The 14584-nt window shown below is 41.0% G+C and overlaps 1 protein-coding gene across 3 annotated transcripts in view; it reads right to left on the reverse strand.

The window, feature by feature from the left end:
* LMLN (leishmanolysin like peptidase) overlaps positions 1–14584 on the reverse strand; it is a 90204-nt gene that overhangs the window by 16779 nt on the left and 58841 nt on the right. For all 3 annotated transcript variants that reach the window (XM_053564500.1, XM_053564501.1, XM_053564502.1), the window contains 2 exons: positions 7300–7432; positions 3821–3980 (listed from right to left, as the gene is read on the reverse strand). In XM_053564500.1, coding sequence (XP_053420475.1) covers positions 3821–3980; positions 7300–7432 — 293 coding nt within the window. The remainder of the gene's footprint in view (positions 1–3820; positions 3981–7299; positions 7433–14584) is intronic.

Here is a 14584-nt window from a genome sequence, read left to right on the forward strand (position 1 = left end):
TGTACTAGACTGTTTGTTGCAGCTCAATTTACAATCACCAAAAGGTGGAAGCAGTCTAAATGCCCACCAACCCAGGAATGGATTAACAAACTGTGGTATATGTACACCATGGAATACTATTCAGCCACTAAAAAAGATGGAGACTTTACATCTTTTGTATTAACCTGGATGGATGTAGAACACATTATTGTTAGAAAAGCATCACAATAATGGAGAAACAAGAATCCTATGTAATCAATTCTGATACGAGGACAATTAAGGTCCTAGTACACGGTGGGGGTGGGTGGAGGAAGGGGAGAGCAGAGAAAGAGAAGGAGTGAAGGGGTGGGGGGACAGGGGTGTGATACACCTTTTGGGGGTGGGACACAATTATATTTAGGGTTCTTATCTAACAAAAGCAATCAATGTAACCTGGTTCTGTGTACCCTCAATGAATCTCCATCAATAATAATAACAAAAAAAAGTTGCTTTAAAAATCAAATGTGGGGCTGGGTGCAGTGGCTCATGCCTGCAATCCTAGCATTCTGGGAGGCCGAGGTGGGTGGATTCCCCTGCGCTCACAGGTTCAAGACCAGCCTGAGCAAGAGCGAGACCCCATCTCTAAAAACAGCCAGCATTGTGGCAGGAGCCTGTATTCTCTGAGGCAAGAGAATCACGTAAGCCCAAGAGCTGGAGGTTGCTGTGAGCCGTGTGACGCCACGGCACTCTACTGAGGGCAGTAAAGTGAGACTCTGTCTCTACAAAAAAAAAAAAAAAAAAAGAGAGAATGGCTAGAGGCCAATAGTTTGAGGTTGCTGTGAGCTATGACGCCAAGGTACTCTACCGAGGGTGACAAAGTGAAACTCTGTCTCGAATAAATAAATAAAAATCAAATGTGTTTTATGGAAATTTTAAGTTAAAAAAAAAATTAAGATAAACAGGACTTCAAACTCAAACTAGGTTCTCAACAAAGGAATTAGTAAGAGAAAATTGCTATATCAGAAGCAAGGAAATAAGACCAGGTTCAAAGTTATCTGGGTTGGAAATACTGAAGAACTGGTACTAAGAATCACTAGATCATCAGGCATGGGGAGCCAGGAGAACCTCTTGAGGCCACAGTAGGAGACCAGCCAGGGCAGTGAGACCTTGGCTCTATGCACACATAAAAAATAAAATAAAAATCACTAGATACCAAGATAAGAATCATCTTCACTGGTAATCTAAATAGGAGTCACCTCCAAGTAACTCGATAGGATGGCGCCAAATGATTTACATTATGGAGGCTTTTTTGGGATGTTGCAAATTTTGCCACTTCTTCAACTTGTGCCACTTACATCTTCAACTTGTGCCACTTCCAGGAAATCTATCTAGTCTCAGATTATGCACAAACATTTACAGTAGCGGTTCTCAACCTGTGGGTCACAACCCCTTTACAGGGTTCACCTAAGACCATCCTACATATCAGATACTTACATTACGATTCATAACAGTAGCAAAATTACAGTTATGAAGTAGCAACAAAAATTTTAGAGGGCAGTGCCTGTGGCTCAGTGAGTAGGGCGCCGGCCCCATATACCGAGGTGGTGGGTTCAAGCGCAGCCCCGGTCAAACTGCAATGAAAAAATAGCCAGGCGTTGTGGCGGGCGCCTGTAGTCCCAGCTACTTGGGAGGCTGAGGCAAGAGAGTTGCTTGAACCCCGGAATTGTTTGACGCCACAGCACTCTATGCAAGGTGACATAGTGAGACTCTGTCTCACAAAAAAAAAAAAAAAAAAAAAAGTCTTCAGGATATATTTATCAAACAGTGAGTGACAGGGAAAAGAATGGCTAAAGAAATCAAGTTAAATCTGTAAGATTTAAGAACAAAAGGTAAACATACTACAAAAATTTTAAATTTAAATAACATACCCTGTAGTCAACTATAGAATGGGAAGGGGTATTAGTTAAACATTTTGATGACCGCAACAAGTATTTATTGCTCTTTATTAACACACCAGATGTGAGAATATTTTTGTTAACACAAGTAATTAGTATAAGCTGTAACTATTATTGCAGAATACCCATTCCCATACTGTTTATTCATTTGATGTTCTGTTCATTTATATGTATTAAAAGTAAACAAATAATATGGTGATATACCTTACTTACCATGGGACAACAACAGTATTATTTTGGTACTTGAAAAGTGACACAGTGGTTATGGCGCCAGCCACATACATGGAGGGTGGTGGGTTCGAACCTGGCCCGGGCCAGCTAAACAACAATGACAACTGCAACAAAAAAATAGCTGAGTGCTGTGGTGGGCACCTCCAGGCTACTTGGAGGCTGAGGCAAGAGAATTGCTTAAGCCCAAGAGTTTGAGGCTGCTGTGAGCTATCATCCCGGCAGTCTACCCAGGGCGACATAGTGAGACTCTGTCTCAAAAAAAAAAAAAAAAAAGAAAAAAGTGACATGTTAGTCCTTTTTTTCTCCTTCTTGTCCCCTGTAGAGTGCTATGGTATCATAGCTTACAGCAATGTCAAACTTCCGGTTTCAAGTGATCCTTTTGCCTCAGCCTCCCACGTAGCTGGGACTACAGGTACCCACTACGATGCCCGACTATTTTTTTTCTTTTTTTTTAGAGATGGGGTCTCACTCTTGCTCAGGCTGGTCTCAACCTCATGAGGTCAAGCAATCCACCTGCTTTGGTCTCCGAGTGCTGGGATTACCAGCATGAGTCACCATGCCCAGCTCTTACTTCTAAATTATATGAAATGCACACTCCCCAACAGAGGAAAAAATAGGTTATCTAAGGTGTTTTAATAAAAAGAGTCCCAAGTTGGAGGATCTTGCACCAGTATCAAATAACTGTTATTATTCATTACCTGTTCACTCAGCTGTGAAACATGATATCCTTCCTATGTGTCTTAGAAGGTTTTTAGAAGAATAAGAATGATAAAAATGATAGTGCTGGGTGGCGCCTGTGGCTCAACAGAGTAGGGTGCCAGCCCCCTTATGCTGCAGGTGGCAGGTTCGGGCCCAGCCCTGGCCAGAAACTGCAAAAAGGAAAAAAAGAAAAAAAAAAAGATAGTGCTCAGGATGGGCACAGTAGCTCACACCTGTAATCCCAGCACTCAGGAGGCTGAGGCGAGTGGATTGCACGAGCTCACAGGTTTGAGACCAATCTGCCAGAGCAAGATTTGTCTCTAAAAATAGCTGGGCGTTGTAGCCAGTGCCTATAGTCCCAGCTACTTGGGAGGCTGAGGCAAGAGAATCACTTACGCACAAGAGTTTGAGGTTGCTATGAGCTATGATGCCAAAGCACTCTACTGAGGGTGACAAAAGAAACTGTCTCAAAAAAAAAAAGTGGTCTATAAATGAAAAGTGCAATGCAGATGTACAACTAAAGTGTGTTACTAAAATGTGGTGTGTGCACACACATGCACATGTGTATCTAATAGCTAACAATCGGTATATATCATGCATATTCCTAAGCGTTCACAATATTAATTCATTTAATTCTTTTGTGTGTGTGTGTGTGTGTGTGTGCAGTTTTTGGCCGGGGCCCGGGGCCGGGTTTGAACCCACCATCTTCAGTATATGGGGCCAGCATCCTACTCCTTTGAGCCACAGGCGCCGCCCCCAATTCATTTAATTCTTGTAATGCTTATGAAATAAGCATAATCATCCCCATTTTAGGGATGAGGAAACAGAAAAGTTAAGTTCTTCTTCCAGATGGATAGCAGTGAAACTGTAACATAAACTCAGTCTGGTTCTAGCCTTTGTGCCCTTAACCACCATTTCATACTGTTAATATATAATTTTAATATGTATCTAACACTTCACTTCACTAGAATACTGACCTGGTTGATTTTCCAGTATTCTACAATCTGAGCTGCGTTGATATTCACCACTTAGATGCCAACTAAATTCCTGACTGAATGGGCAATAGTCAGCGATTTCTACTGAACCACCATAATAAGGCAAATCTTCTGCAGGTATTCCACTGAGTTCATCAAAGTACTACAAAAAAAAAACATTGGGAAGATGAGAGTAAGAAACGTTCTGTATAATCAAAATAAAAAAGTACACAGGCAATTTATAGCAACACTCTAATGTTGTATGATACAAGATATTCTGGTATTTTTCTTCATAAACAGCTCAAAACAGCGAATATAGTAATATACTACCTGAGGGGTATTTTGAAGTTGCTATAGTTTTATTTCTTTTTAATTTTATTTATTTTGTTTGAGACAGTCTCACTCTGTCGCCCTGGGTAGAGTGCCATAGCATCACAGCTCATAGCAACCTCAAATTCTTGGGTTCAAGTGATCCTCTTTGCCACAGCCTCCCAAGTAGCTGGGACTACAGGTGCCTGCCGTTATAGTTTTTCTATTTTCAGTAGAGACGGAGTTTCGCTCTTGCTCAGGTTGGTCTCAAACTCCTGTGCTCAGGCAATCTACTTGGCTTCCCACAATGCTGGGATTACAGGCATGAGCCATTATGCCCAGCCAGGTTGCTGTAGCTTTAGAAATAAGCAGAATAGAATAAGGAACACAAACAGTTCTTAAGCACTTACCATTAATCAGGCACCTGGCTAAATGCTTTATTTGCATTTTCTTGATGAATGAACAGCCCTATTGTATTATTAATATCCATGTTACAGCTAAACTGAGGCAAACTAGATGGCACAGCATTAGAGAAAACAGGTGATGAATTTGATCTTAATCTTTTAAAAAAGTTTTAAAAGGGCGGTGCCTGTGGCTCAGTCGGTAAGGCGCCGGCCCCATATATTGAGGGTGGCGGGTTCGAACCCGGCCCCCGCTGAATTGCAACCAAAAAATAGCCGGGCGTTGTGCCGGGCGCCTGTAGTCCCAGCTACTGGGGAGGCTGAGGCAAGAGAATCGCTTAAGCCCAGGAGTTGGAGGTTGCTGTGAGCTGTGTGATGCCACGGCACTCTACCGAGGGCTATAAAGTAAAACTCTGTCTCTACCAAAAAAAAAAAAAGTTTTAAAAAAGATTTTTTAAAAAGTAATTACTCAAAAAATTGGAAAATACAAAAAAAAAAAGAAAGAAAAAGCAGGGTAAGTATCTTAGTCTAACTTACTTATTAAAATGACCAAATATGACTAATGTTTCAAAAGAATAAAACAGAATTACACTGAACAAAAGGAAGTATCAAAGTATACCAAAAAAGTAAAAAAAAAAAAAAAAAAGAGTTGGCAAAACACAAAACTAATGCATAAAATTGAGACTTTTCTTAGGCTCGGTGCTCGTAGCACAGCGGTTACAGTACTGGCCACATAACCAACGGAGGGGGGTTCAACCTGGTCCAGGCCAGCTAAACAATGACAACTGCAACCACAACAAAAAAAAATAGCCAGGCGTTGTGGTGGGCACTGTGGTCCCAGGCACTTGGAAGGCTAAGACAAGAGATGCTTGAGCCCAAGAGTTTGAGGTTGCTGTGAGCTGTGACGCCACGGCACTCCAGCAAGGGCGACATAACAAGACTCTGCCTCAAAAAGAAAAAAGAACACTTTTTAAAAAAAATCAAGTATAGGGCGGTGCCTGTGGCTCAAAGGAGTAGGGCACCGGCCGCATATGACAGAGGTGTCGGGTTCAAACCCAACCCCGGCCAAAAAAACTGCAAAAAAAAAAAATAAAAATTATTAAATAAAAAAAAAAGAAAAGTCAAGTATACCGGGCCGTGCCTGTGGCTCAAAGGAGTAGGGCGCCGGCCCCATATGCCAGAGGTGGCAGATTCAAACCCAGCCCCGGCCATAAATTGCAAAAAAAAAAAAAAAAAAAAAAAAAAATCAAGTATACCAAAAAAAGAAAAAAAAATAGTTGATAAAACACAAAACTAATGCATAGAATTAAGATTTTTTTTTTTGGAGACCGAGTTTCACTTTGCTGCCCCTGGGTAGAGTGCTGTGACATCACGGCTCATAGCAACCTCAAATGCTTGGACTTAAGCAATTCTCTTGCCTCAGGCTCCCACATAGCTGGTACTACTACAGGTGCCAGCTACAAGGCCTGGCTGTTTTTTGTTTGTAGTTGTCATTATTATTTAGCTGGCCCGGGCTGGGTTCGCCAGCCTTGGTGTATGTGGCTGGCACCATAACCACTGTGCTACAGGCACCAAGCTGGCTATTTTTGTTGTTGTTGTTGTAGTTGTCATTGCTGTTTAGCAGGCCTGGGCTGGGTTTGAACCCACCGGCCCATGTTCTGGCCCATGGCTGGTGCCCTAACCACTGCCCTACAGGCACTGAGCTAATATATTTTGTTTTGACAACATAAAAAAATGAAAATCTGAGTAAATCAATGAGATCATATATATAAAATATTCTGAACACCACAGGAGCAAGGCACAAGATAAATTATAAAGATTTCACATTTTACAACAGCTTTTTGAGTTATATTACCATGCCTAGAAATACAGGTGCCTCATATGGTGTCTCAGGCACTCAGCAGGATCATAAATACATGTAGGAAGCTCAACATTTTGTTTTTTTTTTAAGAGACAGAGTCTTACTCTGTCGCCCTTGGTAGAGTGCTGTGGCGTTACAGCTCACAGCAATCTCCAGCTCTTGGGCTTAGGTGATTCTCTTGCCTCAGTCTCACGAGTAGCTGGGACTATAGGCGCCCACCACAATGCCCAGTTATATTTTGGTTGCAGTTTGGCCAGGGCCAGGTTCGAACTCGCCACCCTCAGTACTCACTGAGCCACAGGCACTACCCAGGAAGCTCAACATTTTAAGTTAGCTTCTGAGATGTCATTTCTGACTAAAGAATCCTTTGCAAATGCCAGGTAAAGCTGAGACTCTTTAGAGACAGCCATAGCAACAAGAAACATAAAGGTGAAATCAGAGATTTGCGCTGGACAAGTGGGACCATTTCCTTCATCTTTCAAATCCTATGAATTAAGTCTTTTCTAAAGCAGAACATTCTGAGTCTTCTAATTAATGGGGTTAGATTAAGTTATTTTCTTTATAGAATTTTGTCTTCTGTATAAATTAGAGGGATTTAAAAAGGAAGATTGTTAATTTAATTGTTGGAAATAATTAAAAAGAAATATATAAACAGTTTAAAAATATATCAAAACAAATATTCTAAATATCTCATGCCATTATAAGCAGGATTGTTAGATATTAACTAACGCTATCGATTAGCACATTAGTTATAAAGAAATGGAGGAATTATTTGTTTTTTTCCCAGATTATGGAAGAAAAATGGGATCTTATAAAATGTTAAAACTTAATAGAATTCACTCTTCTAATTCAAAGTGTAGACAACTTTTTAAAAAGTTGATTCCTAAAATTGTGCCCCGAACAAGTGTTACCTGGTACTCTTGTGGTAAAGGTTTAGGAAACTTCTGCAAATTACAAACTGCAACTGCTCTCTGGTCTTGTCTGCAAGTTAGCTGCAATGGATTACTTCTGAGAGTGTCACAGTAAGGGCTCAGCATCTGTCTTCTGCACACAAAGACAAACACCATGGTATTAATTAAAAAATATATATTGCAAGTCCATTTTAGAGTTCGTCTTTTCAATTATAATCTCAATATATTTTAACAGTCTATAATTAACTACTGAATCAGCTTATAATGTATAAGTTACAAAAAATAAAGTTATAAAGTTATTTTTCACAGAATAAAAGAAAATGCTTAATGTAGATGTGGAAGATTAATACTAGATCCACTCTAACATTATGTCACTTATTTTTATTTTTATTATTTTTATTTTTATTTTTTTGTAGAGACAGAGTTTCACTTTATTGCCCTCAGTAGAGTGCCGTGGCGTCACACAGCTCACAGCAACCTCCAACTCCTGGGCTTAGGCGATTCTCCTGCCTCAGCCTCCCGAGTAGCTGGGACTATAGGCACCCGCCACAACGCCCGGCTATTTTTTTTTTTTTTTGTTGCAGTTTTGGCCGGGGCTGGGTTTGAACCCACCACCCTCGGTATATGGGGCCGGCGCCCTACTCACTGAGCCACAGGCGCCACCCTTATTTTTATTTTTTTAAGAGACCCTCTTTTTATGTCACCCTCGGTAGAGTGCTGTGGTGTCACAGCTCACGGCAACCTCCAGCTCTTGGGCTAGGGCAATTCTCTTGCCTCAGCCTCCCAAGTTACTGGGACTACAGGCACCTGCCACAATGCCCAGCTATTTTTTTCTTGTAGTTGTCATTGTTGTTTAGCAGGCACAGGTTCAAACCTGCCAGCCCCAGTGTATGTGGCTGGCACCCTAACCACTGAGCTACAGGCGCCAAGCCAACATATCTCACTTATTATTATTTTTTATAGTTGGGGATTCATTGAGGGTACAATAAACCAGGTTACACTGATTGCATTTGTTAGCTTATTATTTTTTTTTTATTGTTGGGGATTCACTGAGGGTACAAGAAACCAGGTTACACTGATTGGATTTGTTAGGTAAATTGTGTCTTGCCCCCAAGAGGTGTGTCACACACTGAGACCCCGCCCCCCTCCTTCCTTCCCTCTCTCTCAGCTTTTCCTTTCCCTCATCCCCCTCCCTCCTTCTTTCTCTCTCTGCTCTCCCCTTCCCCTACCCCCACCGAGTACTAGGTCATTAATTGTCCTCATATCAAAATTGAATACATAGGATTCATGCTTCTCCGTTCTTGCGATGCTTTACAAGAATAATGTGTTCCACTTCCATCCAGGTTAATACGAAGGATGTAAAGTCTCCATCTTTTTTAATGGCTAAATAGTATTCCATGGCATACATATACCACAGCTTGTTAATCCATTCCTGGGTTGGTGGGCATTTAGGCTATTTCCACATTTTGGTGATTGTAAATTGAACTGTGATAAATAGTCTAGTGCAGTGTCCTTATGATAAAAGGATTTTCTTCCTTCTGGGTAGATGCCCAGTAATGGGATGCAGGATCAAATGGGAGGTGTAGCTTGAGTTCTTTTTTTTTTTTTTAATAGACAGTCTCACTTTGTTGCCCTTGGTAGAGTGCCAGGGCGTTACAGCTCACAGCTCTTGGGCTTAGGTGATTCTCTTGCCTGAACCTCCCAAGTAGCTGGGACTACAGGTGCCTGCCACAACGCCTGGCTATTTTTTTGTTGCAGTTTGGCCGGGGCCGGGTTCGAACATGCCACCCTTGGTATATGGGGCCGGCGCCCTACTCACTGAACCATAGGTACCTCCCTGTAGCTTGAGTTCTTTGAGGGTTCTCCATAATTCCTTACAAAAAGGATGTATTAGTTTGCAGTCCCACCAGCGGTGTAAAAGTGTTCCCTTCTCTCCACATCCATGCCAGCATCTGCAGTTTTGAGATTTTGTGATGTGGGCCATTCTCGCTGAGGTTAGATGGTATCTCAGGGTGGTTTTCATTTGCATTTCTCTAATAATTTAGGGATGATGAGCATTTTTTCATATGTTTGCTAGCCATTCGTGTCTTCTTCAGAAAAGGTTCTATTCATGCCCCTTATCTCACTTATTAAATGAAATGCTTTACCTCTTTCTTGACTTTTGTGAAATAGAGTTTTGCTGACCTGCTTTGCATTTTTTTTTGAGATGCGTTCTTACTACATTGCACAGGCTGGTCTTGAACTCTTGGGGTAAAGCAATCTTCCCACCTTAACCCTCTGAGTAGGTGGGTTTACAGGCATAGGTCATAGTGCCTAGCTTGCTTTGTGGCCTAAAAATAAAAATCTTCATAATTATCAAATGGAGTCTCAGAAAGAGATGGAAGTATTGTTCCTCTGCCCTGTAGCTACGGAGAGTGACATTTTTTCAATTCCCTAATATAGTTTAAGGAATCCTTTATTTGACAATTCATTAAATTAAAAACGTTCATATGACAATCTCATTTTCCTGTGCAAAATAAAGATTGTTCACTTTGTTTTCCTAATTATTACCAACTTTTTCTACTGTCTATTAAATCTAATGTTGGAAGTATAATTTTAAAAAGGGGGTCTTGTAAATTCTCAAAAGATATTGGAATCTGGCTGGGTGCGGGTGGCTCACACCTATAATCCTAGCACTCTAGGAGGCTAAGGTGGGTGGATTGTTTGAGCTCAGGAATTCAAGACCAGCCTGAGCAAGAGAAAGACCCTGTTTCTACAAAAAAAAAAAAAAAAGAAAGAGAGAGAGAAAGAAAGAGAGAGAGAAAGAGAGAGAGACAAAGAAAGAGAGAGAAAGAAAGAGAGAAAGAAAGAAAAAGAGAGAGAGAGAAAGAGAGAGAGGGAAGGAAGGAGGGAGGGAGGGAGAGAGGAAGGAAGGAGAGAGAGAGAGAGAGAGAGAGAGAAAAGAAAGGAAAGAAAGACTTTCCAGGCTTTGTGGTGGGCACCTGTAGTCTCAGCTATTTGGGAGACTGAGGCGAGAGGATCTCTTGAGCCCAAAAGTTTGAGGTTGCTGTGAGCTATAATGCCATGGCACTCTACCCAGGGTAACAGAGTGAGACTCTGTCTCAAAAACAAACAAACAAAAAAAAAACAAAAACAAACAAAAAAAAAAACTGACCTGCCAAATTGTAATAGGATCACTGGTGATTTTTCTCTTCTCCCATTTGTTTGTTAAAGGAAAAAGCCTATACTAGATTTCTTATTTTAAAGAAGACTGATGTTGACCTTATTTAAATTTACATAGTATATCAATAATGCTCTTTGGAGAATTATAGTTTCTTAAGACATATAAAATGTCTACCATAGCTTTCAGTAAATTTGAATTAGCACAATATAATAGAAAAGCAAAGATTTTGAAGTCATCACAAAGGTTTAGATTCAAATACCAGTACTAGCCACCTATTTGTTATTTACTTAACTTTCCTGAGCTTCAACTACAAAGCACTAAGTGCCCAGCACATACAAGTTTCTCAATAAATGTAATTCCACTTCCCATAACAAATTTTCCTATGACTATGACCAGTAGTTCTTACTCAATCACTTTCTTTTCTTTTCTTTTTTTTTTTTGAGACAGAGTCTCAAGCTCTTGCCCTGGCTGTAGAGTGCTGTAACGTCAGAGCTCACAGCAACCTCCAACTCTTGGACTCAAGCGATCCTCTTGCCTCATTTTTTCTATTTTTAGTAGAGACGAGGTCTTTCTTTTTTGCTCAGGCTGGTCACAAACCAGTGAGTTCAGGCAATCTACCTGCCTCGGCCTCCCAGAGTGCTAGGATTATATATAGTTAGAGCCACCATGTCTGGCCTCAGTCGCTTTCTTGATACCATGAAACTTTCCTTTTTTCTCTAAAATAAAAGAGTATATTACAATTAAATTATACTATAAAAATGAGTTTTGGTTAAATGAATAAAGAACAACAAAGTTAAAAATTAGTGATTTAAAAAATTCCAAAGTTAGACCTGTTCAATATTCATGGCTTACAAAGTCTAGAACAGCACTGTGTAATAGAACTGTCTGTAATGACAGTTCTATATATCTGCAGTGTCCAATATGGTAGCCACTAACCATATATGGTTATTAATCACTTGAAAGTTGACTATCCAACTAAAGAACTAAATTTTAAATTTTATTTAGCTTTCATTAATTTAAATACAAATTAAAATAGGTACACATGGTTAGTAGTTCCATGGTTAGAGAGTGCAGCTCTAGAGCCATCATTAACGTCAAATGAGCTAGGCAGAAGTTGGGTAACCTATTAGTTTTAGTTCTTCAATCATAGAAAGAACCTTGTTTTGAGTGTGCATAGGTTCAAATGATTCCTTCTCAAACAGCTGTCCCAATGATGGAGAAGAAGTCATAGCTGATAAAGCTCAGAACTTAAGCACTAGCCCCTGTGCTCAGTCAAAGGGGGTCACATTGGAATATTTAAAATAACTCAAAACTATAGTCAGACTGGGGCTGGTACCAGAAGATGGCTTTTGTCCTGTAAATACTTCTGAACTTGAGTGCTTCACAAGTGAGACACTTGAATGCTTATGATATGGGTCCACAAGCTCAATTCTTGGGTCAGATCCTGTCTACAATCTGTTTCTTTCTTCGCTTGTTTTTCTCATAACCTGTTTATGTCCAAATAAAGTATAATTGGAACATGGCCACATCCATTTGTTTTGTCTCTTGCTATATAAAAGGAGGGTTACATAGTTGTGACAAAGATTAACAACCCTCAAAGCTCAAAATATTTACTATCTTGGCCATTTAAAAAAATTTTGTTAAAATCGGCTTATGACAGAATTTAGGCGATTGACAGATTAAGAATGGGGAAGTAGGGGCGGCTCCTGTGGCTCAGTCGGTAGGGCGCCGGCCCCATATACCGAGGGTGACGGGTTCAAACCCGGCCCTGGCCAAACTGCAACCAAAAAATAGCCGGGCGTTGTGGCGGGCGCCTGTAGTCCCAGCTACTTGGGAGGCTGAGGCAAGAGAATCGCCGAAGCCCAGGAGTTGGAGGTTGCTGTGAGCTGTGTGAGGCCACGGCACTCTACCGAGGGCCATAAAGTGAGACTCTGTCTCTACAAAAAAAAAAAAAAATGGGGAAGTAGAAATCTCCTTCTATTTTTGGTGTTAAGTGATCCTATAAATGGGACCAAAAGAGAAACTGTAAACAGAGTCCCAGCTGTTAACAGAAAAAAAGAAAAATTCTCTTTAAGTTCTTGCAGCTGCACTGTTATATGCTTCCTTTAACACATTGGAACAGTGGGTCCCTCCCAAACCTTCTTGCACATTTACTTGGGAATCTCTCTTCTTTTTCTTTTCTTTCTTTTTTTTTTTTTTTTTTTTTTTGAGACAGTCTCACTCTGCTGCCCAGGCTACAGTGCTAACCTAGTTCACAGCAACTCAATTAAAGGGAAAATAATTGGGGGAGAAAAAATAAACTAGATCAATATTCCTAATGAACAGACACAAAAACTCCATAACAAAATATTAGCACATAGAATTCAGTAATATACACAATTATATGCTATGACCAAGAAGGATTTATTCCAAGGATGCAAGGCTGGTTAAATATTTGAAAACCAATCAATGTAATTCATTATAATAAAAGGCTAAAAAGGGGCGGCACCTGTGGCTCAGCGGGTAGAGCACCAGAAGCATATAATAAGGGTGGCAGGTTCAAACCTGGCTCCAGCCAAACTGCAACAAAAAATACCCTGGTGTTGTGGTGGGTGCCTGTAGTCCCAGCTACTTTGGAGGGTCAGGCAAGAGAATAGCCTAAGCCCCTGTGACACTACGGCACTCTACCGAGGGCGATAGAGTGAGATTGTCTCTTAAAAAACAAAGCGGGGGTGTGTGTGGCGCCTATGTCTCAAAGGAGTAGGTGCTGGCCCCATATACCGGAGGTGTGGGTTCAAACCCAGTCCCGGCCAAAAACTGAAAAAAAAAATAAGGCTAAAAAAGAAAAATCATGATATCATGTATATCAACTAAAGCAGAAAAAGCCTTTAACAAAAGTCAACATCTATTCCTGATAGAATGTCCTCTCCTCACTGGATTCATAATTGGAAAATTCAATATTTCTGGAGAGAATGGGGAATGAAGACCCCATTCTTGGCAAGGGAAAGTGCCCCCAGAAAAAGAGGAAAATTAAAAAGTAAGCTGAGTGAGCCAGAACAAAGAAAAGTCAGCTAGTTTACCTTTAAGCTAGCCCTTGCTAGCAAGCTTCCTGCCTTTTCTGAAACTCTAGCCTATTGGGGATACAGCTTACAAATATCCCTGCTGGGTCTGTGAGCACTCTGAGGAAAAATGGCCATAGAAGAGACTATGGCAAAGACCTAGAAAGATACATTAACTGGGTTGGTTCTTGTACAGCACACAGGCAAAGCAAATATTCATTGTGGAGATTTGCATTTGCCTGGGGCAGGGCCAAGGGAGTAGCTCGAGCCCTGAGATACGGGCAGAAGAGCTTATATCCCTCATCTCTGAGGAATATCCTCTGTGTTGGTGATGGGAGGAAAATTGCTCCCTCCCACCAATTCCTCAGAGAAGATTAACACCAGCAGCGTCATACTCCACAGGAAACTAGCGGAGTTTAACACCACCCTAGAAATCTGTGTATGTGATCTCAAGCGGGAGGCTCTCCCAATACCAGGCTCAGATTTCAGGTTTCTCAAGGTTAGTCAAACCCTTAAATGACAATAATAGGAGCTGATATGCTCACTCAGAGGAATTGCTGGCGTCTTTGTTCCCTCCCTCTTCTTACCCTTTGGGCAAATAGACTCCAATGAAAGCAGAGTAGAGCAAACACTTGGTGCCATTGCCAGAATCCCACAAACAGGCAATTGGCCCTTGAGTTCCCACCTTTAATTCTATTCTATGTCGTGTGTCTCTTTCTTTGCTGTCGTTTCTTTTCTTTTTCTTTTTTCTTTTTGAAAGAGTCTATGTTGCTTGCCTCAGTGTCCCAAGTAGCTGGACTACAGGTGCTGGCCACAATGCCCGGCTATTTTTTTGTTGCAGTTGTCACTGCTGATTTTAGCTGACCCTGGCTGGGTTTGAACCTGGGAGCCTCGGTGTATGCAGCTGATGCCCTACCCACTGAGCTACAGGTACCACCATTTGCTGTTGTTTCTAACTTTGTATTTCTTCAGTTGGTCACCACCAGTTCCACAGGGCTTAGTGGACCCTGCCCCTGGGGCAGGACCCCGACAAATATAGTAAAGATACCAGTTCTCCTCATTGATAGTTTAGTGATAATTCCTA

This window comes from Nycticebus coucang, chromosome 16, assembly GCF_027406575.1.
Source record: "Nycticebus coucang isolate mNycCou1 chromosome 16, mNycCou1.pri, whole genome shotgun sequence".
NCBI lineage: Eukaryota > Metazoa > Chordata > Mammalia > Primates > Lorisidae > Nycticebus > Nycticebus coucang.